General features: G+C 41.1%; 1 protein-coding gene across 4 annotated transcripts in view; it reads right to left on the bottom strand.

The window, feature by feature from the left end:
- The window catches only part of creb5b (cAMP responsive element binding protein 5b), a 477,031-nt gene that overhangs the window by 404,170 nt on the left and 45,041 nt on the right, over nt 1–27,820 (bottom strand). For 3 of the 4 annotated variants that reach the window (XM_072575042.1, XM_072575044.1, XM_072575041.1), the window contains exons 2-3: nt 26,660–26,731; nt 6,472–6,565 (exon numbers count right to left, since the gene is read on the bottom strand). In XM_072575042.1, the coding sequence (XP_072431143.1) occupies nt 6,472–6,565; nt 26,660–26,713 (148 nt within the window). In that variant the 5' untranslated portion in view covers nt 26,714–26,731. The remainder of the gene's footprint in view (nt 1–6,471; nt 6,566–26,659; nt 26,732–27,820) is intronic. The other variant, XM_072575045.1, reaches the window with a different exon arrangement.

Consider the following 27,820-nt stretch of genomic DNA (forward strand, 5'->3'; position numbering starts at 1 on the left):
GATGTTCCGTCGTGACTCCAACTACCTGTCAGACCTGGGAATCTGACTTCACTTTCAGCTGAAGTGGCTTGGAACAGTTCCTGTACATGAGGTTCCCCAAATCACACAAAGTATCCCAATGATCCCAAGTGCTGTGCTATAATGGAATATAATTTGATTTGATTTGATTTATTATTGTCACACGTACCTCGGTACAGTGAAGAGTTTTGTTTTGCATGCAGTACATGTAGATCATAACGTACGAAGATCATAGGGTGATTGAACAGAGCAAAGAATACAAAGTTACAGCTCCAAAGAAGGTGCACAAAAAATTAAGATAAACATTAGTTTTGAAATTTGAGAGGTCCATTCAGAAGTCTAAACAATAGTGGGGAAGAATCTGTCCTTGAACCTGTGTTTAAGCTTTTGTATCTTCAGCTTATCAGAAGAGGTTATAACCAGGGTGGAAGGGGTCTTTGATGATGTTGACTGCCTTTCCAAGGCAGCAAAAAGTGTAGATGGAGTCAATGGATGGAAGGATAGCTTTCATGATTGATTGGGCTGTGTTCTCTCTGTAGTTTCTTATAGTCCTGGGCACAGCAGTTGTTGTACCAAGCTGTGATGCATCCAGAGAATAAGCTTTCTATAGTGCCTCTATAAGAGTTGGTGATGTTCCTTATGGACAATGTTAAACTACATTCCTAAGGAGTTAATTGTAATAGTCTGCAATGTCATCATAGAGAAAGGGATATACACTCATGTGATTGGAGAGTCTAACAGAAAGTGGCATGGAAAAATGCGTGCAGCAGGTATTCTTAAAACTATAAATGTGTTACAATGAAGCTGTTTAATAGCTAGAGGTTTTTGAGACTTATTGAAACAATGCCAACACAACAGTAGAATAAGGCATGGTAACAAGCAACAAAATGTTTGTGATAGAAACATTTCTGCCTCAACCAGAGGGTTTCTAGAGAGTTTCAGGTCTTAAATCAGGCTGAAGTGTGACTAAAGTAACAGAAGATTTGAGTCCAGATTAACTGTTGATGGGCAGAAATTAAATATCGGAAATAGTAGGAATAGGCCATTCAGCCCCTTGAGCCTGCTCTGCCATTCAATATGATCATGGCTGATCATCCACTTCAGTAGCCTGTTCCTATTTTCTTCCCATACTTTTTGAATCCTTTAGGTCCAAGAACTATATCTAACTCCTTCTTGAAAACATTCATTATTTTGGCCTCAACCGCTTTCTGCAGGAGGCATGAGTGTGGGAATTATCCTGTCAAGCTCATGTAATGCTGCTGATGCCAAAGGACAGGGAATTTTCGGTTATATGACACAGTAGAGGAAACAAGCAGGAAACTTGAATTTTTTTTCAAGAAGTTTCAAAAGGAAAGAAAGACCATGAACTAGAGAACTCAGAAAATATTGAGATACCATTCTTATTTCTCCATGGAAGGAAATTACTAGAGTTCAGAGATCCCTGTAGAAGGTCACAGGATATACTTTAGATATCAGAGGAAGAGTTATAAAGTTCAAGATTATAAAGTAAAAGATTAATTCAGTTTCTGCTAAGGTATGATACTGGTTCCAAAGCCAAATGGTTTCATATCAATGTGTGTTTACTTCACACAATTCAAAACTGCAAAAAGAGAATTCCATCCAATGGATTCAGTAGATGAGAGCTCAACAAAATTAGGGAAAAGCTCAACATTCTCTAAATTAGACACTAATCCTGAATTTTGAAAAATACCACTAGAAAAGGAGGAGGAATCCCAGCTTCTCACAACTTTCTTAACACTACCTGGATGATGTTGTTTTTAACTAACTAACTTTGGAATAACACCAGCAGGAATCGTTCAAAGAACATTGTCAGATTTCTGAGAAAGTGTTGGGAACAAGTGCATCAAAAATAATTTGAAAAAATTAGGCAGAGAGAGAGAACGACTGATTTCATCAGAAATATTTGCATGTTATGTTGTTGAATTGCTCAGGACGTATCTACTAGAGAAGGTGCAAAACTTGACCTACTCTTGGGAAATAAGGCAGGGCAGGTGTCAGTGGTGGACCACTTTGGGGCGAGCAATCATAATTCTATTTGTTTTAAAATAATGATGGAAAAGGATAGACCAGATCTAAAAGTTGAAGTTCTAAATGGGATAAAAGCCAATTTTGAAAGTATTAGGCAAGAACTTTCATAATTCTGGATTAGTGGTGCTGGAAGAGCACAGCAGTTCAGGCAGCATCCAAATAGCTTCGAAATCGACGTTTCGGGCAAAAGCCCTTCATCAGGAATAAAGGCAGTGAGCCTGAAGCGTGGAGAGATAAGCTAGAGGAGGGTGGGGGTGGGGAAAGAGTAGCATAGAGTACAATGGGTGAGTGGGGGAGGACATGAAGGTGATAGGTCAAGGAGGAGAGGGTGGAGTGGATAGGTGGAAAAGAAGATAGGCAGGTCGGACAAGGCCGAATAAGTCAAGGAGACAGTTACTGAGCTGGAAGTTTGAAACTAGGATGAGGTGGGGGAAGGGGAAATGAGGAAGCTGTTGAAGTCCACGTTGATGCCCTGGGGTTGAAGTGTTCCGAGGCGGAAGATGAGGCGTTCTTCCTCCAGGCGTCTGGTGGTGAGGGAGCGGCGGTGAAGGAGGCCCAGGACCTCCATGTCCTCGGCAGAGTGGGAGGGGGAGTTGAAATGTTGGGCCACGGGGCAGTTTGGTTGATTGGTGCGGGTGTCTCGGAGATATTCCCTAAAGCGCTCTGCTAGGAGGCGCCCAGTCTCCCCAATGTAGAGGAGACCACATCGGGAGCAACGGATACAATAAATGATATTGGTGGATGTGCAGGTGAAACTTTGATGGATGTGGAAGGCTCCTTTAGGGCCTTGGATAGAGGTGAGGGAGGAGGTGTGGGCACAGGTTTTACAGTTCCTGCGGTGGCAGGGGAAAGTGCCAGAATGGGAGGGTGGGTCGTAGGGGGGTGTGGACCTGACCAGGTAGTCACAGAGGGAACGGTCTTTGCGGAAGGCGGAAAGGGGTGGGGAGGGAAATATATCCCTGGTGGTGGGGTCTTTTTGGAGGTGGCGGAAATGTCCGCGGATGACTTGGTTGATGCGAAGGTTTGTAGGGTGGAAGGTGAGCACCAGGGGCGTTCTGTCCTTGTACTTTCATAAGCTGATTGGGGGCAAATGTTTGCAGGTAAAGGGATGTTTGGAAAATGAGAAGCCTTCAGAAATGAGATAACAAGAATCCAGAGAAAGTATATTCCTGTTAGGATGAAAGGAAAGGCTGGTAGGTATAGGAAATGCTGGATGATTAAAGAAATTGAGGGTTTGGTTAAGAAAAAGAAGGAAGCATATGTCAGGCATAGACAGGATAGATCGAGTGAATCCTTAGAAGAGGATAAAGGCAGGAGGAGTATACTTAAGAGGGAAATCAGGAGGGCAAAAAGGGAACATGAGATAGCTTTGGCAAATAGAATTAAGGAGAATCCAAAGGGTTTTTACAAATACATTAAGGACAAAAGGATAACTAGGCAGAGAATAGGGCCCCTCAAAGATCAGCAAGGCAGCCTTTGTGTGGAGCCGCAGAAAATGGGGGAGATACTAAATGAGTACTTTGCATCAGTATTTACTGTGGAAAAGGATATGGAAGACATAGAATGTAAGGAAATAGATGGTGACACCTTGAAAAATGTCCATATTACAGAGGAGGAAGTGCTGGATGTCTTGAAACGGTTAAAGGTAGATAAATCCCCAGGACCTGATCAGGTGTACCCGAGAACTCTTTGGGAAGCTAGAGAAGTGATTGCTAGGCCTCTTGCTGAGATATTTGTATCATCGATAGTTACAGGTGAGGTGCCGGAAGACTGGAGGTTGTCTAACGTGGTGCCACTGTTTAAGAAGGGTGGTAAAGACAAGCCAGGGAACTATAGACCGGTAAGCTTGACGTCGGTGGTGGGCAAGTTGTTGGAGGAAATCCTGAGGGACAGGATGTACATGTATTTGGAAAGGCAAGGACTTATTAGGGATTTTCAACACGGTTTTGTGCGTGGGAAATCATGTCTCACAAATGTGATTGCGTTTTTTGAAGAAGTAGCAAAGAGGATTGATGAGGACAGAGCGGCAGATGTGACCTATATAGACTTCAGTAAGGCGTTTGACAAGGTTCCCCATGGGAGACTGATTAGCAAGGTTAGGTCTCCCGGAATACAGGGAGAACTAGCCATTTGGATACAGAACTGGCTCAATGGTAGAAGACAGAGGATGGTGGTGGAGAGTTGTTTTTCAGACTGGAGCCTGTGACCAGTGGAGTACCACAAGGATCGGTGCTGGGTCCTCTATTCTTTTGTCATTTACATAAATGATTTGGATGCGAGCATAATATATAATGCATCTAACACTATGGGCAATTTAGCATGGCCAATGCACCTGACCTGCACATCTTTGGACTGTGGGAGGAAACCGGAGCACCCGGAGGAAACCCACGCAAACAGGGATGGCTATATGAATAGGAAGGATTTGGAGGGATATGGGCCGGGTGCTGGCAGGTGGGACTAGATTTGGTTGAGATATCTGGTCGTCATGGACCAAAGCCTCTGTTTCCGTGCTGTACATCCCTATGACTCAATGACTCTAATAGCGGCAGGCACATGCTTTACAGGATTAGGGGCAGCACTGTTACAGGTATGAATTGAAAAATGCAGACAGTCTAATATGTGTAATTGATACTTATATAATCATTATCAGAAATAGAGAAAATACAGCAGTAATTGAAAAGGAAGCATTAGCTGCTACATGAGCATGAGAGAAACAGAATAACTATGTCTTAACTCTTCACATAACAATTAAAATAAACCACAAACCTTTTGACACATTCTTTTGAATTCAAAAGAGCTTGCAATAATGCCATCAAGGTTCAAAGATTGAATGCATTTAAGATTGTGAGGTTTGATATGGTATATGTTCAAGGGAAATAACAGCAAATGCATTATTTTGCATTGAAACAATACTAAATTTGTGGACAAAAATCGAGGAATTTGTAATAATAAAAATCCATACATTATTGACAATTACATAAATCTGAGTGAAATAAAAGATGCTCAAAATTCTCAGATATGGAATATAAGTGGATTAGAGATTGGTGGATTTGAGGGTCTTATCTTGAGACTGCATTTCAAGCAGTGAGCACATCTGACAACGACCAAGGTTTTAACTGTATGTAAATGACAGGACTGTAATTGCAAGGGGAAGCAAGTTGACTTTCTTCAGGCTTGGGTTGTGTTCTTTTACTGCAACAAAAAGGAGAGCTCTTTCTGTTTCTGAGGTTTGATGGTTTCTGACCAAACTTTACACTCACAAGCTGTTCAACTACCTGGGAGCCAATCATATAGTTGTTGGCAAACAGAAGACTTTGTCATTGACAGCTAGTCACTATTCCACAGATCAATCAGTTACATATTGACAGCCAAATCTCCCTTCATACACATCACCTTGCGCCAGCTCATCTGTAGTAACCTCCCCAACAATTTGAACAAGCAGCAGTGTAAGCAGCACTTAGACTGAATGTCAGGTAACTGATTTTTAAGAAGTGCAGCGATCTTTTCCACAATCTTTGTTTTCATTAAAAAAACCTTTTTCAATTTCAGTCCACAATCAAAAATATAGATAAATAAAAAGATACTGTGTTTGGACTTCCATGTGAAAAGATAATTTATTTTTCAAATTCTGTAACCCTACAATTTCTATGCTCCTTTTCTTATCATTTCTGTATTATGTAATTGAGTTCAATCATTCTACTAGGTTTGAGCATATGCTTCATTCACTGCACAGAAGGGCAGGTTAAAGCACAGCACGATATTATCTGAAAACTCATCTAAGGAATTTAAACAACCCACTCACTCTTTCTTCTGATAAGCTGGAACTATTAAAAACATTTTTGTCTCAAAAGAAGTATCTATATTACAAAATATTCTTATATGAACATTTTATTGTGGCAGTTAGGCTTCATTTCACCTACCTTATTCATGCAACAAGAGCCAATTTCAAAGACTAATGCCTACTCCCATAAATGCCAATAATACAGAAACTGTTGATACAGGCAGTCATCCAGCTACCTGTCGGGATCAGCTTTATATGTAAATGCAAACACAATTTCGATTTGACACTCCTGCTTTCAATGATCAGTGTGAAATTTCAGGTACTGGATGGTAGTTTACCCATATTGTTTCAACAAGACCCTAATCTCAATTTTGGCCAATCATTAAGGCCCCTGCTTTTATATGCAATCCATGCATTGTTAGTCACAGCCAATTTGCACCTATTTATGATCCTGTAGCCATTGAACATCAGTCTAAATTACTTTCTGGAATTATATAAAGGGCTTTTACTGTTATATTTTTCCACACAAAGTATCATTAAGTAAAGTACATTTTACAACATGATGTTTTTTTGTAAAAGCTTTACCATTGTATAAATGTTATTATTGATTATTGTGCTCTTACCTGATAAAATATTATCTGTTTTTATTGCTGGAAACTTCAAAGTCATCTCATGCTTATGCCTGTGAATCATAAGGTGATCCTCTGTTGGAAATCTCTGTCAGGTAAACAAAGTTTACATTAACAGACATTAATTGTAAAAAAAAAGTGGTTCATTTTAATTCAATCAGTTATAAATGTGTTTCCACTTACTATGAATTTACGTTGAACACAAAAACTGATACATTTGAAAAAAAAATCATGTTGTGGACATTTGCCTACCTCAATAATTTAAACATGTGTAACTTGAAACTTACCAGTGATTAATGAAGTTTTCTAAGTACAGTATATAACATAGTGTCTTCAATAAGTATTAATGTGTCAAATTTATTGCAAAATTGAATTGTACATACCACAACACAATTTATTTTTTCCAAAGTCATTTCCAAACAACTCCATAAGTACTCTCTTCCGTTGGAACAGCAACCTAGCAGGCTCCAATCTACTGCCTCTTTTTGACAGTTGACGATAAAAGATAATAGCCTGCTTTCAGTGCTGAACAGTGGTCAACAGTATCCATCCCAGATAGGAGGCTTAGTGACAGCCCAAAATTGGCCCTCAGGCCTCATTACAAATATTTAGATGAACCTCCTTCAAAAAGCTCCATGGACACCTTGCTCCTTTTGTAAAGAGGAGTGTCACACTGCTTGCCTCACTGGTATGAGCCTAAAGGAAGTTCTGGGGATTGGGGATGCAGACAGTCAATGAAGGGGAAGCACAATTCTAATTGCTATGGAATCCATGGAGTGCCTGGCTCCTCATATCTCTATAGCAACGAATTTGGATTTATTTTCAAATAAATGTATATCATTGGTGACTCCAGGGACCACTGAAAAATCCCAAACAGAGCAGCTCATCACCAAACAATTTTCAGAGAAAGGGACCTCATTTACATCCTCCATTTTCTTTTGTGGGGCTCTTAATATTCATTTACGTGGCTGTTAGGAATGCCTCAAACTTGAACCCAATGGCTTTATCAGTGACCTGTACGCTTATGTAGATTGAATGCAGACCATCCCTGTGCTGAACTGGCCATTAATTTACAGCCAAAAAAATGGGCAGAGTGCATACTAATTCCATCTACTTAATTTATTCTGCCATGTTCGTATTAGTTTCAGAACTGCCAGAGTGGGAGACAATACGTGAAGTAATTTAAATTATAATGGAAACTCTACATGTGTACAATTTGATTGATTGATTCCAAATTGTCCCATATGAATTTGTGAAGATTATTGGTAAGGTAACTACTAATAGCTCTTGGGATTCTTTCCTGCTTAATTAATTAATATCCACTACCATACCTGCTCTCAAGTCTAGAAGGTAGACTGTGCAGTTTGTAATGTTGTCAACCTCAAATGGACAGTAAGACTAATGCGTGGGTTAGATCAAGAATAGAAGCTCAGGAATGAATAGGGTTGCTAAGCAGTTAGATATAGAAAGATGCAAAAGCCAAGTACAGACAATGGAAACAAGAACCCAAAAGCCTGACCATGGTTACAACTAATTGATAGCAAAAACGAGAGGAAGAAAAGATATTGAATGGGTGGATAACTTTGAGTCATTGGCCAAGAAGAATTGTAGAAAATCAGAGTAAAAGAAAGACATTGTCAACAACCCAATTAAGGCTACGGTGAAAATGCATAAATGAATGTCAGCAATTAAAACCGAGATTTTTCAGTCAGTCACAATGAAATAACACTTGTCACTCACTGCACTAAAAGCAGCCTGAAGCTTATAGTCTTTTAACAGATACTTGCAGTTATTAGCCTTCTGATCAAGTACAGTTCCCTCCATAGGGGATTCTTGATATCCATGACCAGGAAATTAAATAGTGACTTTCAAACACTCAGATTGAAAATTTCTCACTGAGGCACATTGGGCTCAACATTTTATAGGCATTAAAAAAGGGCCGGGGGAATCATAATGCAGGAATTAACCATTTCTCACTGTTTCAATGCAGACAACATGTCAAATTCAGTTCCTACCAATTTGTATGTTTGCTATCTGCAGCAAATACTAAACATGTAGTTGAGTAGTTCCATGCCTCAACAGGGGTCCAAGTTTGCAAGAGGACAACAACACAAAATTTACCTGCATTAGCAAATGTCAACCCGAGAAATTTATTCTTTAGGTATTAGAAATACTTGTGTTGTAAGCATGAGTTTGAAAAAAAGTGAATTATGTCACAAAGTGGAGACTCTTTGTGTCTCCTGAGGTTCCCTAATGCTGCCTTGGATACCTAATGGAAATGGTGATCCAGTGATCTTAGACAAATAGTCAAGTTAGCTATATTTCTTCAAATGTCATATTTCACTAACTGCACTAATAGCTTCAGACATTTCATCCATGTCATCCAAATATTCACCCATCAATAATGTCTGTCAATCATGGCTCTCTCTTAACATTCATAGCTTCACCTCACCTTCCCAAACTTCCACTACGGTCTGTCTCACACTCATATCTCTCAGCTTACATACTCCCAGATATTCAATCATGACAACCACCACAGTCACCAACTTCCTCTCTCCTACAAGACAAGGTGGTGCACATAGATTCAACAGGAATAACAAGGGTCAGGTGTAACAATATGCCCTTACCATAGAGAAGGAAGTACATGAGAATGCCTATTTATGAAACTGTGGGCAATGACAGGGACAGAAATCAGAATATGATGGTACCCTATTTTTACTTCTCCCTAATCTCACAATATATACTGTTTTATACAATACAGATGCACCTGAATGCATCTTTTACATTCTCCCAGATCACAAGATCACAAGAATCTTTCCACTATTCTTCCTTCAGGTATGCAAGGAATGCCACTTGGCCAGGCAAAACGTGGAAAAGCAAGAAAATCAGCATGAAAAAAATCACTTAATTTCAGAATCACAACCAAAAGCTTGGCCACTGACACTGCAATTTAGTGAATTACAATGGCATGATCTGCATATGCTGAGACACTAGGTATAAGCACCCTGCATTAATAGGACATGAGCTCTAATGCAAAACATTCATGTGAGCACTAAGACAGGGCAAGTTACAGCAGAAGGCTGATAGCTATGCATCAGGAAAGCTTGGTGCACTGGCAGGCCGACTAGAAAACCCACATGCAAGGTCAAGCAACATATTGGAGTATGGTATTAACTCTCCCTAGAGTTTGGAGTCAGTCCATGGAAATTGTGGTCAAATATCAGATTAATGATAATGGTCTACAAATAAATCACTTCAATAGGTTAACAGTGTGAAAGATGTGTTCAACACTCGTTGGTCTTGTCATGTACCTCATCAGATTCTGCTTCATTACTTTCTGTATATGCCTCTGGTGAGATAGCAGGTTGTCTGCCTTGATGCTTAAAGGGTGCTCCTTATGAATAATTGGTTTGGCTCAATCTATAGCTCTTTGTTGCTGCATCAGCCTACATTCTAGCAGACTACCTCAACAAATGGCCAATTATACCACATGCCTTAAAACAAGTTAATTGAAAGCAGGGGATTACCTTGATAAATATAAAAGATTATACCTACAACATGAATTGCTATATTTGGATGTTCTAGTAACTGTGTCAACCATTGAGTTTGTACTTTGAACCTGAAAGCTTTGTTGACCAAGGCGGATCATTTCATACTTGCTTCTATTCTTCAGTAGATGTATGACATGACAAGTCTTCAGTTTGTCTCAAACCTTTCTGTAAAGCTTCCATGTATTAGAATTAGAATCAGAATCAGAATCCCTACCCACCCATACTCATTTCCCTGTTACTCTACATCTACCCCTGACTAATGCACATCCCTGAACAATACGGGCAATTTAGCATGGCCAATTCACCTAATCTGCACATCTTTGGATTGTGGAAGGAAACTGGAGCACCCGGAGGAAACCAACGCAAACATGGGGAGAATGTGCAAACTCCACACTGACAGACAGTCGCCCAAGGCTGGAATCAAACCTGGGTCCCTGGTGCTGTGAGGCAGCAGTGCTAACCACTGAGCCATCATGCCAGTTGAATGTGGTCACCAACTCAACGTTTCTATTTTCTCAGGAATGTGAAGGATTCTGTCTCAGTGACATGAATATAAGTTGATGTTTATGCTAGTTTAATCTGATTCTGAATTGGTCCATACTGTTCCTTGGATGCTGCCTGACCTGCTGCGCTTTTCCAGCAACACATTTTCAGCTCTGATCTCCAGCATCTGCAGTCCTCACTTTCTCCTCGATAGCTTTTGACTATCTTGTATCTCTTCAACTGTTTATCTTGATGCATTTAAGTCCATATAGACTTTCTTCCCCAATTGCTAAACAAATGTGAGGGCTTGTCTTTCTGCATCAAACACATCAGAGTCTAGAAACCATAGCTCTGAATTTTCGAAATTCTGTTAGGAGGTATCTGATGTTCCAATTTAAACAAGGGAATTTTGTGGATATTCTGACAAGGTTACTTGACATTCCCTTACTGGCTAGTGAACCAACACACAGACAATGCCTAGTCTTGCCTTTTAAATGTTTTCTTCTTGAAAAAAAATTGCTGTAATTCTGCTTCCAGAATTCAATTTCATTGTGGAGCTGTGTGCTTGTTGTTTTCTTAAAGGCATATTTCACAGAAATTGTACTCGCTGATCTATAGTGCTGCCCTGCAGTATATTCTTTTGCAGATATTTCATGAATTCAAAGTTTGTGAGAAGATTTGTAGCTCAGGTGCTTGTTGTTGTGGTTCTGTTCGCCGAGCTGGGAATTTGTGTTGCAAACGTTTCATCCTCTGTCTAGGTGACATCCTCAGTGCTTGGGAGCCTCCTGTGAAGCGCTTCTGTGATCTTTCCTCTGGCATTTATAGTGGTTTGTCTCTGCCGCTTCCGGTTGTCAGTTCCAGCTGTCCGCTGTAGTGGTCGGTATATTGGGTCCAGGTCGATGTGTTTGTTGACAGAATCTGTGAATGAATGCCATGCCTCTAGGAATTCCCTGGCTGTTCTCTGTTTGGCTTGTCCTATAATAGTAGTGTTGTCCCAGTCGAACTCATGTTGCTTGTCATCTGCGTGTGTGGCTACTAAGGATAGATGGTCAAATCGTTTCGTGGCTAGTTGGTGTTCATGGATATGGATCGTTAGCTGTCTTCCTGTTGGTTGTCCTTTCTAGACTCCCATTCCTAGACGTGATGGTACAGAGAATACCGAACGGAGAATTCACCACAAAAGTATACAGGAAAACCACACACACAGACCAAGTCCTGAACTACGAAAGCAACCACCCCAACACACACAAAAGAAGTTGCATCAAGATACTGTTCAAAAGGGCCACAACACACTGCAGCACACCAGAACTGCAAAAAGAGGAAGAAGAACACCTCTACAATGTCTTCGCCAAAAATGGATATCCCCGCAATTTCATCAACAGATGCCTAAGGGAAAGACAACAGAATGAGGACATGCCACATCCCAAAGGATTAGCCACGATCCATACATCAAGAACATTTCTGAACTGACAGCCAGACTACTACGACCACTAGGACTCATAACAGCACACAAACCAACAGCCACTCTCAGACAACAACTCACCAGGACAAAGGACCCGATACCCAGCATGAGCAAAACCAACGTAGTGTACAAAATCCCATGCAAGAACTGCACAAAACACTACATAGGACAAACAGGAAGACAGCTAACGATCCGTATCCATGAACACCAACTAGCCACGAAACGATACGACCAGCTATCCTTAGTAGCCACGCACGCAGATGACAAGCAACATGAGTTCGATTGGGACAACATTATAGGACAAGCCAAACAGAGAACAGCCAGGGAATTCCTAGAGGCATGGCACTCATCCACAGATTCTATCAACAAACACACCAATCTGGACCCAATATACCGGCCACTACAGTGGACAACTGGAACTGATAACCGGAAGCGGCAGAGACAGGCCACTATAAATGCCGGAGGAAACATCACAGAAGCGCTTCAGAGGAGGCTCCCAAGCACTGAGGATGTCACCTAGACAGGGGACGAAATGTCCAGCTCAGCGAACAGAACCACAACATATTTCATGAATTTTTCTGCTATATATGTTTTTGCTATTTCTCCTCAGTCTTTTTGTGGATTCTTGTTGGTTGGTTAAAAGCCACAACTGTCCACTGCTGCCACTATGTCTTTTTAATGATATTGGTCTAAGAATCAATCACTTCTCAGGGACTGATTAACTGTATAGCTTAGTTTATTTTAAACACATTACAAGTTACAAAATAATACACTACAGCAGAGTGACTGAGTTCAGTATGTATTCTGCCTATACAGCCAGCCAGGATAATTGCAGTAGCAGCCTTATTACTGTACCTGGATTCCTTAAATGTAAAGTCTCTTGAAGATAAAGATACACATATAACAAACTCCATTAACAGACTTGGGGCCTTGCAAATTGTGCAACTAGGGCTGAAGAAAAGATTTTAAATTTTTTTGTTCAATATTCCTCAATACTCATTTGAGCTGTCCTATTCATATTTAGATATTTGTAGATGCTTTTAATGTTTGGTGGTTTATATTGTTTGCCTATTTTATTTCACATTCAAATTTGTCATGTATTTTTAGTAATCCTTTGTTGTTTTATAAAATGTTCCCAGTCTTCAGAATTGTGTCGTTTTTCTTTTAAAAATGAGGGAGGGTTGAACATTCAGGTGAGGGAAGATTTGACATGTTGAAGAGGAAAATCAGCACAAAATGCAGGTAATGATAACCAGAGTATTTTAGGCAGAAGCAAAGCATATTAACATAAGAATCCACCAGCAAACAAATGTTAGAGTAGGGAAGTATGATAAAAAGGCAGAACTTAAGTTTCTTACATGAATTGTGCATATGCATATAGCTTCCATTTAAAAAAGGTTGAATTGATAGCACCATTAGACATCAGTGAGTATTCTATCATAACTGTTAAAAGAGACATGACTGAAATATGACCATAGCTATGCTCTAAATATTCAAGAGTATTTTGATATTTCAGAAGAACAGGAGGAAAGAAAAATGAGGCAAAGAAAAATTGCTAACAAAGGATGAGTCACCACAGTTACAGTACTGAGCAATTACCTTGGTTCAGAGAATCAAAATATAGAATCGATTTGAGTAGAAGTAAGAAATAGCAAAAGGAAAAAGTCAGCACTGAGAAATGCTTATAGGTCCTCTGACAGTAGCTACACTGCAGGAAAGCATTTAAATCTCAGCATAGGTGTAGCCACAACCAGCATCCGAAGCACGAATAACTAAGATACTACAATAATCATGGGAGATAGTAATAATCTTCATGTGGATTAGATGAATCATGTTAATAGAGTTTGTTTAGGAAGCCTCTTAGAACAATCGGTTCTGGAACCAACCCACAAACTGATCATTTTAGATGTACTAACGTTTAATGAGACAGGATTAATTAGTGATTTATAGTAAAGGATCCTTTTGGTAAGAGTGATCATAGCATGCTAGAGTTTCATATTCAGTTTGAAGATGAGAAATATGGGTCTGAAATTAGAGTTTTAAACTAAGTTAAGGAAATTGCAAGAATATTAAGATAGAGTTGGTTAAATTGGAATAGGAAAATAGGTTGAGCAGGTTGGAATTGTACTCACTGGAGCAGAGAAGAAAAAAGAAATGGTTTTATTGAAACATACATGTTTCTAAGGGGAATTGATATTGAGATGCTGACAAGATGGGTGGGGTCTTGAAGCATTGAGGTCTCAACAGTAAATTGGAGAGTCGGAGGGAGAGCAACGTTGCCTTTTCTGGCAAAAGCCTGTTAAATCAGATGCCAATCAGGCCAGGTGTGAGGTCAGCTTCCTTTGGAATTAAGACCCCATGAACCCCAAGGCTCACAGCTCTTGTGCTCAGCAGTAGCACACAGCTGTGTTGCTGGTGGAAAGACATCCCTGGAGTGCCAGGATCGTAGAACAGCCAAGACAAAGGTAAATTATGTCAAGGAGGCAGCAGTTTGGGCTGATCTTCAGGGTTCAGTTGCTCCACTGTGAGCAGTGAAAAACGAAATCAATTGAAAATACTTAAGACCACGTGAGACAAATTTTTGAAAGCCAGTTATATGGGAGTCAAGGGTATGGAGTTGGCATGAAAGTGGAGTTAAAGCCACAATCAGATCAGCCTTGAACTTGTTGAATGATGGAATAGGTTTGTTAGGTTGGATGGTCTGCTTCTACTCCTACTTCTTATATTCTTATGGTCTTATGGACATAGCCATGGAGCAGCATCTCAAGAGATATCTCAGAGTCCACAGCAACAGAAGCAGAAACCACCAATGTTTTGGAATTATAGCACAATTTTAATTTGAAAACATGCATGATCAAGTGGCTGCCATGCAAGCTCAGACTGCTGCCATCATGGTCATATAATCAATTGTTCAAAGGGACTTGCAGGCTGTTGCCCAATCTGTCCTCTAACAGGTCACTAAGATTGCTGAAGCAATATCCCAGCCATTCTCCCTCAAAATGCACTGCATTATGACTAAATTCATAGCAGTAACAGAAGAATAGTAAGTAGTGGGACCACTGGTAAATAGAGAGTCGGGGTTGTTTTACTGGTACTACAGTTAGATGTTATAATCCCAGACAGAATCAACAACCTAGTCGGAGGTGAGTAATCTTCATTCTCTTCTTCCTCCCACTACTATGCTTATCATTGTTAAAACTGGTGGCAATGGCTCTGCCCTCAGACTGTTCAACATGTGGGTGTCCGGCAAGAAACTTGAAACCCACTCTTCCGAGTTTTGCAGGATTCCTGCAGAGTGGAAACAATCGGCTGCAAGCAGACAGGTGGAAACCCAACCACCTCTGACAGTATTTTGTCAGCACAGGAAAAGGCATCAGGTAGGTGTCTAATTGAGATCTGTAAGAGGGCAATCAATATAAAATAAGTGTTTCATCTCACTGCTATACCAACTTAACAAGCAGCAGAGCTGTGCCCCATACAAATCTGGCAAGTTGAACACTGCACACTGCTGTTTAGTTAAAGTGGGGGGAAGGGTGCCTCCTTCCTTTTCCTCCTGACCACTTGAAGGCCCTTGCTACAGTTTTTTCTGCCTATCTCAATCACATCTGAGCCTTTTCTAACTTGCCCTCCTCACACAGATCTTAACCGAGGCCTACCAAAGCAGCGCTGGAAAGTTCCCAGACTTACCTCAGTTGAGGTCATCCATCATTCCTTTTACTCCAAGGTCTCCTGCAATATAAGCAATGACCACTGACCTTAGTCTGATATAAAGATGCAGCATGTGAAGTGGACTTTCCTGCTGGAAATGGACAGAAGTCCTGCCTCATACTAATTTAAACATTATCATCTACAAAGTTAAAATGTTGCAAACAAATGCCCTAACAAAGATGGCCTGCTTCTGAAATTTATACTGGGATATAGGAAGCCCACTTCAAAATGTAATTGAGAACACTATTATATCACGCAATTGTCTGTTGTAGCACATTCTTTGAGGCAATATGATTTTTGCTGTACAGATGTCACACATCTATGTATTGATTTTGTACCAGAATTATGAACCATGTTGGCAACAAATAGCCTACTTATACAATAAGATACCCCATGGTCTATTGAGGTGACTCAAATGCAGATGGCACAATGGACAGACACAGAATGAAAGTATCATGACTGCTGCCAGCTTAGCTGATGATTATCTGCCTGATTCCTTTCCTATGTGACGTTGAGGGAGTGGAATCCATTTTGTTTCCAATGTATCTGACAGCAGACATTGTAATACAGGCAAAGTGATACTCTACGCTATGGAGAAGCCTGCATTCTTGTAAAGCCACGTGCAATGTTCATTCCTCTGCCTCACTCTGGAACAAATTAAACGTATTCAGCTCAGACACATATATTTGATGGCCACAATCACCTTCACAGCCTCTGGCAATGCTGCTCCCTGTTGTCCCCTCAGGCTGCAGCAGGTGGGAGTTTTCAGTGAGGGCATCCTTACTGAAGTACAGTCATCCAATACACTGTTCCTCACTAAGGTTCAGATTGGAGATTTATATGCTGAAATCCTAAGGCTCATATGATGGCGCTGATCTGAACCCTTCTCTCTTTCTTCCTTCTCACTCTCTGGCAGCATGTTCTATGTTATTGTCACCACCAATTATTCCCCTCATCATGCTTAATGCACCCAGTGAATGCATACTACAACAATATGAGGGAATAAATAATTTTTGCAGAATCCTTGAGATAAGGCGACAGTCGCCCAGTCCATGGAATATCAGTCCTTGTGGACTTCAGCGCCTTTAAAGAATTCTCTGCATCAAAAAATATTTCTACAATTATAGCAACAGCTAACAGAATTATGCAGGAAATCACATGCAAATGGTTGATGGTCCCTGTAAATAGTACTTTTGAAGGGGTTCTTTCATGCTAATGAACAGGTATTCAACTGTGTGAAGTTACCAGATAGCATTAACTGAAGTTTCTAACTCACAATGTGCCACCTTTGACTACATGATTAGATGAGATTCCCTACAGTGTGGAAACAGGCCCTTTGGCCCAACAAGTCCACACCGACCCTCCAAAGAGTAACCCACCCAGACACATTCACCTCTGACTAATGCACCTAGGACTATGGGCAATTAACATGTCCAATTCACCTGACCTGCGCATCTTTGAACTGTGGGAGGAAACCCACGCAGACACAGGGAGAATGTGTAAACTCCACACAGACAGTTCCCCGAGGGTGGAATCAAACTTGGGACTCTGGTGCTGTGAGGTAGCAGCACTAACCACTGAGCCACCGTGCCGCCTCTTCCAGTGATAATTCCTGCTAACATCTTCACCAAAATGTCTTCTGATACATTTGTTTAAATGAGACAGCCTAAGATCAAGGTAGTTAAAAATCAAACAAATCACATTAACTCACAGCACAGACAGAAGCCATTTGGCCCATCGTGCCTGCACTGGCTTTACAAATAAGCATCATTACCTAAAGTGCTAATGTCTTGTTTTTCTCATACTGCTGCAACATTACTTATATTCAAATAATCATCCAATTCCCTTTGAATGTCATGATTGAACCTGTTTCCACCACATTTCCAGCTTTACATTTCATACTTGAATGAAAACATTTCCTCACTTCACCCTTGCATCTTTTGCAGATCAATTTAAATTTATTGCCCTCTTGTTCTCGTTCCTTTTCACAAGCAGAAACAGATCTGGCCTATCTCTGTCCAGTCTGCTCATGATTTTGAAAGTATCTATCAGATCTCCTTTAAACTTTCTTCTCTCCAAGGCAAAGATGCTCAATTTCTTCAATATATCATCACAACTGATGTTCCTTATCCCGAGGACTACTCTTGTCAACTGCTTCTTCATTCTCTCCAGTACTTTCACATCCTCTCTATAATGTAGCACTCACATCGGTATTCAGTACTGCAGCTAAGGTCTAACAAGTTCAACATCATTTCCTTTCTCTATAACCCTATTAATAAATTGAAGATACTGCATGCTTTGCCTACTGCTCCCTTTATCTATCCTGCTACTTTCAATGATCTACGTACATATCAAAACCACAACATACAGAACAACCTCCAATATCTCCAGTAGACTCAGAAGTACTTGTGGAGATGTACTTCACAGGGAAACCGTAAACTAATTGACTTGAGTGGTGCTACTGAAACTATTTCTGTGTAGACAATGTGTTGCCAATGACTGTATTGATTTCAATCATTATGCATTTATAACCATATTATCATTCAAAGCAGTTGAAGGCTAAGGTTAAAACACCCATGTTATTGCCTGGTTCTCTAGTTATCTATTTCAATGTATTATTGTGATAAACCCTTTATCTTGCTTGCACTGATTTAAAAAACTTTCCAGCAAAATAGAATTGGCCCTAACATTTGCATTTTAGCACCCTCCCACTTTAGTACCAGGTCCTGATTTTAGATCAGTGAATCTGCAGGCCTTGAAGTGAAAAAGTTTACTTCCAACTCCCTTATGAGACCACCAGGATCAAAGGAAACAGGAACAGGGACTCTTAATTCTCTTAGAAGGACAAAAGGCACTTGTACACTTGGTGAAACAAGGTGTATCAGCAACTGATTGGCTTTTGAACTTTTGAACTGCGAATCCATTGGGGATCATAACCTGGATCCTGAAGGAAAAGTCTGGGCCAAAATTCATTTTTGGAAGTAGCTGACACTATACCACCCCTTTGCCTTGCTGTTACAAAACCAGTAAGCTGCACTAGAATCTTTAGAAGGTAGATGCCCCAGATGTACCACAAGTCACACATCCACCTGCCATTGCCTCGTATTGGGCAGATGGGGGGGGACCAAATCTCTTCAAGTTTGCAATGATTGAAGGTGACACATATCACACCACTTATTCCAGGATATATCTACTGCAAAGTTTTGGTGCAGTAAATTTACCCATCCCTATTTCCAACCACTTCCAACAACTTTTCTCCCAACTCACTCCATCAGTTTCATGGACATCTTCAGCCTTGGATATAAGAGGATCAATTTTACCTCTATTTCAGTAGATAGCTTTGAATGAATTAAAATCTCATCGGTACATTCTCCTACTTCGCAGCCCAGACTACCGTGCTGAAAGCCAACCTGTGCAACAACACGATTATATTACGCTTCTCCTCTCCCCTCAAATGGAGAGCTGAAGGTGTTCCAAATCTCAAATAGCTACTCAAATCATTGTTTTCAATTTCTGGGAAAGGAGTGAGTTTCTTTTCTGCCTGTAGCAATGGATTGAATTATGAGTGAACAGGGAACTGAAACATGGGGAAGGTTCATAAGATAATTGCAAGCTGATATCTCAGCTCTTACTGAAGGAATAGGCAGATTTGAATTGGTATAGGAGGGCAGCTAAAGGGTGAGGTTTAGACTTTAGAGTTTTGTTTTATTCATCCATGGGATGAAGGCATTGCTGGGCCAGATATATTGCTCGTGACAGGTAAAAACAATAAATAGGGAGTGAGTTCAAGACACTGAAGGAATGGCTATACATTTCTAAGTCTGGATGGTGGCAGCCTTGAATGGGAACTTGTAGGTGGCAGTGCTCTCATGTATCTGCTGCCTTTGTCCTTACAGATGGAAATGGTCAAGGAAGCTGTGTCTGAGGAGCCCTGGTGAGAATTTCTATAGTGCATCTTGTAGATAGTAGCAGCAGCAGCAGCAGCTGGTGGTGGAGGAAGTGAACATTTGTGAATCTGGTGCCAGCCAAACAGGCTGCTTTGTCCTGGATTGTGTCAAGCCTCTTAAGTGCTGCTATCATCCAGACAAATGATAAGTATTCAATCTCACAACTTACTTGTGCCTCAGATGGTAGACTAGCTTGGTAGACAGGTCAGGAGATGGGTTAATCACTGCAAAATTCCTGTCCTCTGACCTTCTTTTGTAGTCATATTATTTACATGGCTAGTCTAGTTCAATTCCTGGTCACTGGTAATCCTCAGGATGTTGTTAGTAAGAATTCATCAGTGATATGCCATTGAATGTCAAAGGGTAATGAGTATATTATCTCTTGTTGGAGATGGCAATTGTGTGGCATGAATGCTATTTGCCTCTTGTCTGTCAAAACCTGAATATTGTCCATGTCTTGCTATATTTAGATATGGACTGTTTCAATAGTTGAGGAGTGGAGAATTGTGTTGGATATTGTGAAATCATCAGTGAACATCCCCACTTCTGACCTTGTGATGGAGGAAAGGTCATTAATGAAGCAGCTGATGGGTTTAGGACTCCACCCTTAGGAATTCCCTCAGAAATGTTCTGGAACTGAGATAACTGACCTCCAACAATTACAATCATCTCCCTCCCCATCTACCTGTGCCAGGTATGACTCCAACCAGTAAGAGTTTTGCCTGAATTCCTGTTGACTATAATTTTGCTAGGGCTCCTGGATGCCATCCTCAGTCAATTGCAGCCTTGATGTCAAAAGCTGTCACACTCACTCCACCTCTTTAATTCATTTCTTTTGTCAATGTTCGGACCAAGGCTGAGATCATCAGCTGAGTCTAGAAAGACCAAATAAAAGATATCACACTGCCACCGACACATGGGAGACTTGAGGTGGACAATGAATCATGCCCACATCCCATGAATAAATAATAAAAATAATCATTTTAAGAACTAGACTTTACCCTTCAGCTGCCCTCCTATTCCAATTAAAAATCTGCTTACTTACTGCAGTACTAGGTCTAGTTTCTGGTAGTCGTGTGAAAAATAATGTATTAGTCATCAAATGACTCAACACAAACTCAAAATTTCCCTTTCGTTGCTAGCTATTTCCATACGTCAGTAAATCAGAATTTAGAATGCATGAATCTAATAACATCATTAAAAGCACAAAGACCGAGATTAGAATAGACTTGTTCTGCAAGGTTGTTGCGGCATGGGTCAGTGTTTATTTAAAGGGTAAATAAATATTTGAAAATTAAGTTTTTATATGAGAAGTGGAACTAAATGGGTTGTTCTTTTTGAATAATTTAACAAGCACATATTTGTAAATGTACATGGGGGTAAGAAGCATCATGTTCAAATGAATACAAAATACAAGGCAGAAGATAAATGGATCGGGGCAAACAGGATAAGATAGTAAACTGGAGGGAATTCTTAATGGGCAGTGGAAGGGGAGCTGGGTGAGGTCAGTAGTGAAGTGGGTAATTCATTCAGTTGCTTAATCTCAGTCATTTATACCCATAGACTCAACTTTAATGGGGAAAAAAAAACTTTTCAGCAAGGACTAATGTAAAGCAAAATTTTATTTTTTTACCTGGAGATCCTGAATCCACATAGAGATTTTATATACAACAGAAGAACTTCTCTATTCAAACCAGCCGGAGATCTTTTTCTGTTGCAATGGTTTCCCCTCTCAGATCTCGACTAAAATTTTACAAGCTTCCACTGTCATAAAAGACCACTTATTTACATGAATTGAAAAAACTCATTGCTTTTGGCCTCCACTGGGGAATATGTACCCTTTAATCTTATTTCCACAACATGACCTTCCATGTCCTGAGATACCCTATATGGGTTTTTGTAATGCTTATTGATTTTATAATTCATTCTAAAATAATTTCAATATTGGAATCATTTGACGGTATTAAGCAAGAACTTTTGAAAGCTGATTGGGGGCAGATGTTCACAGGTAAAGGGACGGCTGGAAAGTTGGAAGCCTTCAGAAATGAGATAACGACAATCCAGAGAAAGTGTATTCCTGTTATGATGAAACGAAAGGCTGGTAGGTATCGGGAATGCTGGATGACTAAAGACATTGAGGTGAAAATGTGTTGCTGGAAAAGTGCAGCAGGTCAGGCAGCATCCAAGGAACAGGAGAATCGACGTTTTGGGCATCAGCCCTTCTTCAGGAATGAGGAAAGTGTGTCCAGCAGGCTAAGATAAAAGGTAGGGAGGAGGGACTTGGGGGAGGGGCATTGGGAATGCGATAGGTGGAGGGAGGTCAAGGTGAGGGTGATAGGCCAGAGTGGGGTGGGGCGGAGAGGTCAGGAAGAAGATTGCAGGTTAGGAAGGCGGTGCTGAGTTCGAGGGATTTGACTGAGACAAGGTGGGGGGACCAGTGGGGTTCTGTCCTGGTCTCCACTGGTCCTCATCTACCAACACTAGGATAGAACCCCTCTGGTCCTCACCTACCACCCCATCAACCTCCATGTCCAGCGTATCATCCGCCGTCATTTCCGCCACCTCCAAACAGACCCCACCACCAGGGACATATTTCCCTCCCCTCCCCTATCAGCATTCCGAAAAGACCACTCTCTCCGTGACTCCCTCGTCAGGTTCACACCCCCCACCAACCCAACCTCCACTCCTGGCACCTTCCACTGCAACCACAAGAAATGCAAAACTTGCGCCCACACCTCCCCCTCTTACTTCCCTCCAAGGCCCCAAGGGACACTTGCATATCTGCCACAAATTCACCTGCCCCTCCACACACATCATCTATTGCATCCGCTGCACCCGATGTGGCCTCCTTTATATTGGGGAGACAGGCCGCCTACTTGCGGAACGTTTCAGAGAACACCTCTGGGACGCCTGGACCAACCAACCCAACCACCCCGTAGCCCAACACTTCAACTCCCCCTCCCACTCCACCAAGGACATGCAGGTCCTTGGATTCCTCCATCGCCAGACCATGGCAACACGACAGTTGGAGGAAGAGCGCCTCATCTTCCACCTGGGAACCCTCCAACCACAAGGGATGAACTCAGATTTCTCCAGTTTCCTCATTTCCCCTCCCCCCACCTTGTCTCAGTCAAATCCCTTGAACTCAGCACCGCCTTCCTAACCTGCAATCTTCTTCCTGACCTCTCCGCCCCCACCCCACTCCGGCCTATCACCCTCACCTTGACCTCCCTCCACCTATCGCATTCCCAACGCCCCATCCCCAAGTCCCTCCTCCCTACCTTTTATCTTAGCCTGCTGGACACACCTTCCTCATTCCTGAAGAAGGGCTTTGCCCGAAACGTCAATTCTCCTGTTCCTTGGATGCTGCCTGACCTGCTGCGCTTTTCCAGCAACACATTTTCAGCTCTGATCTCCAGCATCTGCAGTCCTCACTTTCTCCTTAAAGACATTGAGGAGTTGGTTAAGAAAAAGAAAGAAGCAATTGTCAAGTATAAACAGGATAGATTGAGTGAATCCTTAGAGGAGTATAAAGGCAGTAGGAGTATACTTAAGAGGGAAATTCGGAGGGCAAAAAGGGACATGAAATAGCTTTGGCAAATGGACTTAAGGGGAATCCAAAGAGTTTTTTTACAAATACAGAAAGGAAAGAACGGTAACAAGAGAGAGAATAGGGTCCCTCAAATATCAACAAGGTGGCCTTTGTGTGGAGCCGCAGAAAATGGGAGAGATATTATACGAGTATGTTGCATCAGTATTTACTGTGGAAAAGGATATGGAAAATGTAGAATGTAGGGAAATAGATGGTGACATCTTGCAAAATGTCCATACTACAGAGGAGGAAGTGTTGGAGATCTTGAAATGCATAAAGATGGATAAATCCCCAGGCTCTGATTAGGTGTACCCTAGAACACTGTGGAAAGTTAGAGTCGTAATTGCTGGGCCTCTTGCTGAGATATTTGTGTCATCGATAGTCACAGGTGAAGTGCCAGAATACTGGAGGTTGGCTAATGTGGTGCCACTGTTTAAGAAGGGTGGTAAGGACAAGCCAGGGAACTATAGACCAGTGAGCCTGACCTCAGTGGTGGGCAAGTTGTTGGAGGGAATCCTGAGGGACAGGATGTACATGTATTTGGAGAGGCAAGGACTTATTAGGGAGAGTCAACATGGCTTTGTGTGTGGGAAATCATGTCTCATAAACTTGATTGAGTTTTTTGAAGAAGTAACAAAGAGGATTGATGTGGGCAGAGCAGTAGATGTGACCTATATGGACTTCAGTAAGACGTTCGACTAGGTTTCCCATTGGAGACTGATTAGCAAGGTTAGATCTCATGGAATACAGGGAAATCTAACCATTTGGATACAGAACTGGCTCAAAGGTAGAAGACAGAAGATGGTGGTGGAGGATTGGTTTTCAGACTGGAGGCCTGTGACCAGTAGAGTGCCACAAAGATCGGTGCTGGGTCCTCTACTTTTTGTCATTTACATAAATGATTTGGATGCGAGAATAAGAGATATAGTTAGTAAGTTTGCAGATGACACCAAAATTGGAGGGTGTAGTGGATAGTGAAGAAGGTTACCTCAGATTACAATAGGATCTGGACCAGATGGGCCAATGGGCTGAGAAATGGCAGATGGAGTTTAATTCAGATAACTGCGAGGTGCTGCATTTTGGGAAAGCAAATCTTAGCAGGACTTATACACTTAATGATAAGTCCTCGGGAGTGTTGCTGAACAAAGAGACCTTGGAGTGCAGGTTCATAGCTCCTTGAAAGTGGAGTCGCAGGTAGATAGGATAGTGAAGAAGGCATTTAGTATGCTTTCCTTTGGTGGTCAGAATATTGAGTACAGGAGTTAGGAGGTTGGGGCTGTACAGCACATTGGTTAGGCCACTGTTGGAATATTGCATGCAATTCTGGTCTCCTTCCTATCGCAAAGGTGTTGTGAAACTTGAAAGGGTTCAGAAAAGATTTACAAGGATGTTGCCAGGGTTGGAGGATTTGAGCTACGGGGAGAGACTGAACAGGCTGGAGCTTTTTTCCCTGGAGCATCGGAGGCTGAGGGGTGACCTTGTAGAGGTTTACAAAATTATGAGGGGCATGGATAGGATAATTAGGCAAAGTCTTTTCCCAGGGGTCAGGGAGTCCAGAACTAGAGGGCATAGGTTTAGGGTGAGAGGGGAAAGATATAAAAGAGACCTCAGGGGCAATGTTTTCACGCAGAGGGTGGTACGTGTATGGAATGAGCTGCCTGGGGATGTGGTGGAGGCTGGTACAATTACAACATTTAAAAGGCATTTGGATGGGTATATGAATAGGAAGGGTTTGGAGGGATCTGAGCCGGGTGCTGACAGGTGGGACTAGATTGGGTTGGGATATCTGGTCAGCATGGATGGGCTGGTCCAAAGGGTCTGTTTCCATGCTGTACATCTCTATGACTCTATTTGTCTATTTGGTATTATATTAATCTAATTAGCTACCATAGCTTTTATCAATAAGTATTTATTGAAGCATGTAATTCTGACTGATATTTGCAAAAGCCATGGTGACTACTGCAATATTCTTCACATACTACCAGAAACTAAGCCAAATACTTCAGTTGATCAGTCTAACAAGTAGACATCACCTGCTGGCTGCCCTCCTACACCAATTCAAATGTGCCTACTCCCACAGTAACAGCCTGAGACATTGGCCTGCAATTAACCTACAAACTCAAATCGTGTTTCACTTCCTTATTAATGCAGAATTCAAATCCTCGGCACAAAAGAAATACCTTCTTTCCCAGGATATTTTGAAACTTGAAAGGGTTCAGAAAAGATTTACAAGGATGTTGCCAGGGTTGGAGGATTTGCGGTATAGGGAGAGGCTGGAGCGTTGGAGGCTGAGGGATGACCTTATAGAGGTTTATAAAATCTAGTCTGGTTTCGGGTGAGAGGAGAAAGATATAAAAGGGACCTAAGAAGCAACGTTTTCACACAGAGGGTCAAGCGTGTATAGAATGAGTTCCCAGAGGACATGGTGGAGGCTGGTACAATTACAGCATTTAAAAGGCATCTGGATGGGTATGTGAATAGGAGGTGTTTAGTGGGATACGGGCCAAGTGCTGGCAAATGGGACTAGATTAGGTTAGGATATCTGGTCGGCATGGACGAATTGGACCGAAGTTTCAGTTTCCATGCTGTACATCTGTAAGACTCTACAACTCTAATTATAAATATTACTTTCTAAACTTATCTGTGATTTGAACACCTTCAGTCCTCAATTAAGTGAGTTTAGAAGTGCAATGCATGCTAACAAACAGAATCACTGTCCAATATAAAGACAGAAAGACAATGTACGAGAAACAGAAAATAAGAAGTTAAACAAGAAGAAGCAGACAAGGGGAGACTTACAGAAACAGAGAGTGAACAGAGTCTTAAAGCTTAAAGAGTTTGTTCTGTTGTGCCACTATAACATGAATGGTATTAAATAGGACTTCCACTTGTGTACATGAACGCGCTTTCCACTTCACATCTGCCAAATTGCAGTGGCAAAGAGGAGCAGCTCTGAGGAAAGGCAAGAGTTACAGATTTAAGAACAAAAAGAAAAGCATAAAGTCCTGGAGAAGGTCAACAAGTCTAATAGCATCTGTAGAGAGAGGAACAGAGTGGACATCATGTCTGTGATTTTTTTTCTCCACTGGTGCTGTCAGACCTGCTGAAATTGTCCAGCTCTTTGTTTTTATTTCAAATTTCCAGCATCCATAACATTTTGTTTTTGTACTATATAGCAACAAAAGATACTCTACATACAGAGCTGGAGAAATCTAGAACATAGACTTACAGGTGAAAGCTTCACTTGTACAAGTAATGACACAACTGACTTAAGTAAACTACATGGTTGCTGTGTTATAACTTCTTTGCTTCTAATCTGAAACTTAGATAATAGAGAAAAATCACAATCTTATTTTAAGCAGAAACTTACAGCTTACCAGATAGTTGTAACAAAACAATGATTTCAAGAATACTTAGCTAATCAGTCAGCAATACTCACCTGTGCACAACCTGGAGCATTGCAAACGAATGGCCGGTCTTGCTCCAAATTCATAACTGGCTTTGAATTAATCTGACAACCAAATACACAACAGCAAATAAATGAATGGCATCTGCATTAACATTTGAATAAGCTAACCTGTATTTAATAAATAAATGCAGTTACGCTTTTTTTTCTCACAATCAAGTTCAACATTTAATTTAATCCCTAATTAAATCTAGTTTGATTATGCCGAAGGCAAAGAAAGTATTTTAAGAAAAAGCAATAATTTCAATATAAGTAAGAATGATCACTGTTTCATGGTTGCATTTTTAATTTTCATAGTCTGAACAAATACTCTTCATTTTCAGACTGTGGGAAAGCCCAAACCCTGACCTTTAAAGCCATTCGAAATGCACATTGTGCCCGTGTATGACATCATTTTGGATTTTTGCCTTTCCACACAGACGTTGGACTTGCAATATATTCTTCAAGCAGCCATTGACTTTGTGAGTATTCTGGGTGTGAAGGCTGACCCTGTTTCTCCAACAAGGCAGCCCAACTCCCACAGACCCCCTAAAGTTTACTTATTTAGCCTCTCAGTTCACCTCCACTCAGCCTCACGCCTTCTCAGATCACCCATGCTACCTATGTCTCTTCATACCCAACCCATATACCAGCCCCTCAGATTGTTCATGACACCTAAATGTTACCAACCCCTGTACCCTCCATAGTCACTCACCCGCAATTCACTGTACACTGTCCTCAGGAATTATGAAAAAGGAGAAGTGAATTATTTTAAGATCATTGGGGGAAAAAATTAAACTTCTAACAATCTAGTCAAACCCTGAATTCATCCAAACATCATTGACACCAGAGACAAAACTTTCTCCTGTGTGATAAAAAGTGCAATCTTTGAAGTGCCTATTACATTTGTAAACAATTAAGAACCACATCAAACCATATTATTACAGCTTTTTAAAAATGTCAGCCATTCTCAGATCAATAGACCATCTGATGGGCTCAAGCCATTACTAGCTTTTGAAATCCAGCCAAGCATTCATAGTGGTCACAGCCTTCTTCACAAAACTTTGCAGCTACATTCCCTGAAACTGGCAGAACACAATTGTGTTCAATTTACATTTCAAAGTAGGGTATTGGTCAATCAATGGAGAGCAACAG

This window comes from Chiloscyllium punctatum, chromosome 8 (assembly GCF_047496795.1).
Source record: "Chiloscyllium punctatum isolate Juve2018m chromosome 8, sChiPun1.3, whole genome shotgun sequence".
Taxonomy (NCBI): domain Eukaryota; kingdom Metazoa; phylum Chordata; class Chondrichthyes; order Orectolobiformes; family Hemiscylliidae; genus Chiloscyllium; species Chiloscyllium punctatum.